Here is a 4,226-nt window from a genome sequence, read left to right as displayed (position 1 = left end):
GTGTGCTCTTAAGACTAAGGTGAGTCTATGGTAAACTGCATCATGTTGCATTTTTTAAATATATATATGCACACCCATGTCTACAGCAGAACAGTTTGTAATAGTTAAATGTTGGAAAAAGCCCAAATGCCCATCATCATATGAATAGGTAAAGAATATGTGGGGTTTTTTTATACAGTGGAATAATAGTCATAAGGAAGGATAAACTTGTGAAATTTCTAGGTAAATGGATGGACCCTGACACCATACTCTTAAGTGAAATAAATCAGACACACATACGTAAATATCACATTGTGTCTCTGGTGTGAGAAACCAAAAGTGTAAATAAGGACAAAAATGTATAATAGACATTGTCAAATAGGAAAAAAATGTTCAAATGAGAAGAGGAAATGAGAAGGGAGGAAGGAAGGGAAAAGAAAAAAGAAAGAAAAGTGGAAACAATAGGGGCTGGGGATTTAGCTCAGTGGCATAGCACCTGCCTGACAAGTGCAAGGTCATGAGTTTGATTCCTGGTACCAGAAAAAAAAACCAAAAACCAAAAAAAAAAAAAAAAAGAGAGAGAAAGAAAAAGAAAAATGGAAACACAGCTTTTGTAAATAAGGAGGGGAAAAGGGGTTGAAGGGAAGGGAGGGGAATATAAGAAAAGAAGATCAAGATATATCATGTACAGGTACAAACTGCCTATGACGAATGTGATCATTATGTATATCTAAAATGTACCAATAAACAATTTAAAAAACCTACCATATACTCTATATCTTTTGATTAGAAAATTTAGATATGTGCATTTAAAGCAACTGTTCTCCATTCCCGAAGAGCAGTTTCCTAAGTATAATATTCTTGGTTGATATTCTTAAAGCAATTTAATTATTATCTTCTTCCTTCTTGGTTTACAGGGCTCCTGTTGAGAGTCCATGGATGGCTTTCCTGAGGTTCCTTCCTGAGTAATGAGTTTCTTCTCTCTTGTTGCTTTCAAGAGTCTTTGTATTTGGCCTTTGTCAGTTTCACTAAGATGTGTCTCAGTGCATTCTTTTTTGAATTTATCTTGCAGTCCTCTGAATGTCCATATTCATCCTAAATTTAGGGAATTTCCAGATAATATTTCATTAAATAAGCTTTCTTCCACTTCCTCTTTTCCTACTGACAGTGTCCTTATCCACACGTTAATATCTTTGATCATGTTCAGTAGGTCCTTTCTGCTTTCTTCACCTCTTTTTGGTCTTTTTTTCTTTTTGCTCTTCTAACAGGATAATTTTAATTGGCCTTTCCTATAGTTTGTTAATTCCTCTGAATGACCAAGAATGCTATTAAATTCCTGTACTGAATTTTTCTCTTCTGCATTATATTCTTCCACTTTCAGAATTTTGGTCTGGTTCCTTCTAACAGTTTTTATTTCTTCATTAAAGTTCTAATTTTGTTTGTGCATTGCTTTCTAAATTTTATTTAATTGTCTATTTGTATTTTGTTACATCTCACTGAGCTTTTTAAAGTTGATTAGTTTGAAATTATCTGCAGGAACTTTTATATATTTCTATTTCTTTATGGTTTGTTATTGAAACTTCTTCCTTCAGTGGTAAAATGTTGGTCTGTTCCTTTGCTGTCCTGTGCAGGCTTTGCATTTGTGTCTATGCAGTTGAAAGTATAAGCTGCCAATTTAACCTGTATGGATTGAAAATTTTTTCTCACGTGAGGTGTCTCGGCTGCTGGGATTGTCACTGGAGTCAGGACTGAGTGGGTTGGATCTGGGTCGTGGCTGATGCTGGTCCACAGTGGAGACTGAATTTTGTGGTTCTGTTGCCTGCAGCTCTAATGAGCATGCCCCCGAATAGGCTATATTCTCTCAAGGAGCAGGGCACATGGGGCTGGCACTGAGCGGAAGGCTCACCTCAGGAGTCAGGGACTGGCGTATTGACAGTGGGGTCCTGGTTAGACAGGCCTGCTCACAGAGCACTTCAGTTCAGAAGGGCTGCAGGCAATGCATAGGGCAATTTCAAGACGTATGGTGATACCAGCCACTGTTGGTGGCTGCAATGGCACTGCTGTATGTGTCCGTTCAGGTCCCTGAAAATAGAACTGCTCTCCAGCTGCATATGAGAAAGGCAGGGACTGAGATTCAGGGCCATTCAGAGATCCGCATGGTACAGCGTGTGGCAACCCTGCAGAGGACTCACACGGATGTGTCACCTGAGAGGCCCCTGACAGATTTGTCAGATGGATGTGTCACTTGAGAGGCCCATGACAGGTAGACCTATCCCTAGATCATAGCCAGCAGAGACTGGAACTGAGCTCCAGCGATGTTTCAGGATCTGCTGTGGGACCAAGTTCACTGGTTGTGAGACTCATAGCTATTCTCTATTCAAGCAGGATTGTTCCTGGGCCATAGCAGGGAGGCTGGACCTGAGTTGCAGGACCCTTCAAAGGGCAGAAGCTGGTCAAGTGCTGAAGGCATACATTAAGGGCTTGATCTGTTGCTCACTCTGGGACAGGAATCTTTGGTTTTCAAAAGCCTTGTCATCACCTCTTGGTTTTACTTTCTGTCACTTAGGAATTTAATTATTCACTAGTTTCTGGAGATCTTGGGTAACTTTTGACATTTAGTCCATTTCTGAAAACTCAAAAAGTCGCTTCATTAAAAGGAAAAATGTGAACAAAGTTGCCTGCTTGGGAATCAGCCAGCATCTGACAAGATACTGAGGGTAATCTTCATCCTGCAAGGTCATGACTAAATGTGTGAAATACAGGAAGTAACTATCTGACAGGGTGTGTATCTGCCTGTAGTTTTGGTTTGGTTTTGGGTGTCTCTCTTGGTGGTAGAAGTGAGTTCTCCCTGATGGTATTTGTCTTAGAGAGAGGTGTGTGTGGTGCAGGACAAGTTCTTCCCACTTTCTCCATGTCAGGGTTCTTCTTACTGCCTTGCCTATGAACTGCACCAGATACTCACGGGGGAAAGAGCTATGCACACTTCAGAGCTGATGGTCAATATTGGCAAAGGAGACATTGGAATGTCCATTTGTAGCTTTATTGCATTCTTTCTCCTCATTTATCAGAACATTTAAGCAAACCAATTCAGTAATATCGAGGACAAGTTTTCTCTTCAGAAATACATCTGTCGAACAATGTAAGGACAAGGTGGAACTTACTTGATTTCTAAAAGCATAGTTTCAAGTTGTCATCCATCAAAATATCAGACCAAAAGAGCTGAATGCAATTGGCAATGAAGAGCACTGATGATGAAGATGATGATGTTGATGGGAATAATCACAGGATGGATTTGATGCCACAATAGCAGGTCATTCACATCCTGGTTGAGAAGGTTGGAGAAGAACTGGCTGAGAGTTCACTTGCAGCCACAATCAACCACCTTTTTGATTTGCTAACAATGGTCAAACTTTTCTGTGGCAAACCATACTAAGTTTTCTGGATACATATAAGTGGTCAAAGGCTTAAAGCCTCTACCAACGAGTAAAGGGTTGCAGATACATTTCCAGACTTTACATATGCCATCAAAGATTAGACCTTTAATGTTGCTGAAAATTATTATATGCCTCCCATGAGATAATTCTGCTGGCCTGCAAATCCAGTAGCTGGGCTTGGTCCCTGGTATCTGCTTCTCCTTGAGTATTAGGCATGAAGTCTGTGTAGTTGGAGGTCATGACAACTATCGGGGGTGAATTCCTAAAGGAACACACCATACCCTCTCTTTCCATGCTCCAGGTGTCTGGCCAGACGGTTCTTTCTGCCAAGCTTGTTCACACCCAGGGAGTAGTTCAGCCACTGCCATGTTGACGCACTCAACCACCTGAAAGGAGGAGGTCCTTCGGTACAGGTACCAGTTCTCCACGTTCTGCCCCAGTTGCACTTGGGCAGATGCTCTGCATCACTCTGGCATGCCATCATTTACACAGAACAGAGGCCTCATGAAGCCCTCTGCAAGCTCATCTTCTGTCAAGGAATGGGTTGTTTTCTAAATATTGATAGTGAAGAAAAGGCTACATGAGGGCCCTTTAGGTAGCAACCTAGCAGAACTTTCAGAAGAGGTTGTACTGTTTGCTCTGGACCTCCCTTGCCCTGTACAACCCCCAATATACCCACCTAGAGGCTTTCCTGCAACATCCACAGAGCAGACCCCTCCATGTTTTCTCCTCATCTTTTCTTTGTATATCTACTTATTACACTCTGTTAGTGTCCAGTTTCAAGTGGTTGAAGAAAGATAAACTAGAGGCTTT

General features: G+C 41.2%; 1 protein-coding gene across 1 annotated transcript; it reads right to left on the bottom strand.

The window, feature by feature from the left end:
- Nucleotides 1-2,549: 2,549 nt before the first annotated feature.
- Nucleotides 2,550-3,844, bottom strand: Ttll2 (tubulin tyrosine ligase-like family member 2; the record flags this gene model as incomplete). The annotated part of the gene is given in 9 exon segments (XM_013510227.1): nucleotides 2,550-2,586; nucleotides 2,588-2,671; nucleotides 2,673-2,708; nucleotides 2,971-3,159; nucleotides 3,161-3,234; nucleotides 3,236-3,620; nucleotides 3,622-3,663; nucleotides 3,665-3,781; nucleotides 3,783-3,844. Coding segments are annotated over 9 exon segments (1,026 nt in total), but the record flags the coding sequence as incomplete, so codon positions are not given.
- Between the last annotated feature and the right edge of the window lie 382 nt (nucleotides 3,845-4,226).

This window comes from Chinchilla lanigera, unplaced genomic scaffold (genome assembly GCF_000276665.1).
Source record: "Chinchilla lanigera isolate Chin_1 unplaced genomic scaffold, ChiLan1.0 scaffold01064, whole genome shotgun sequence".
In the NCBI taxonomy this organism is placed as follows: domain Eukaryota; kingdom Metazoa; phylum Chordata; class Mammalia; order Rodentia; family Chinchillidae; genus Chinchilla; species Chinchilla lanigera.
The sequence above is the reverse complement of the archived record's forward strand: the minus strand, read 5'-3'. Positions and strand labels throughout refer to the sequence as shown.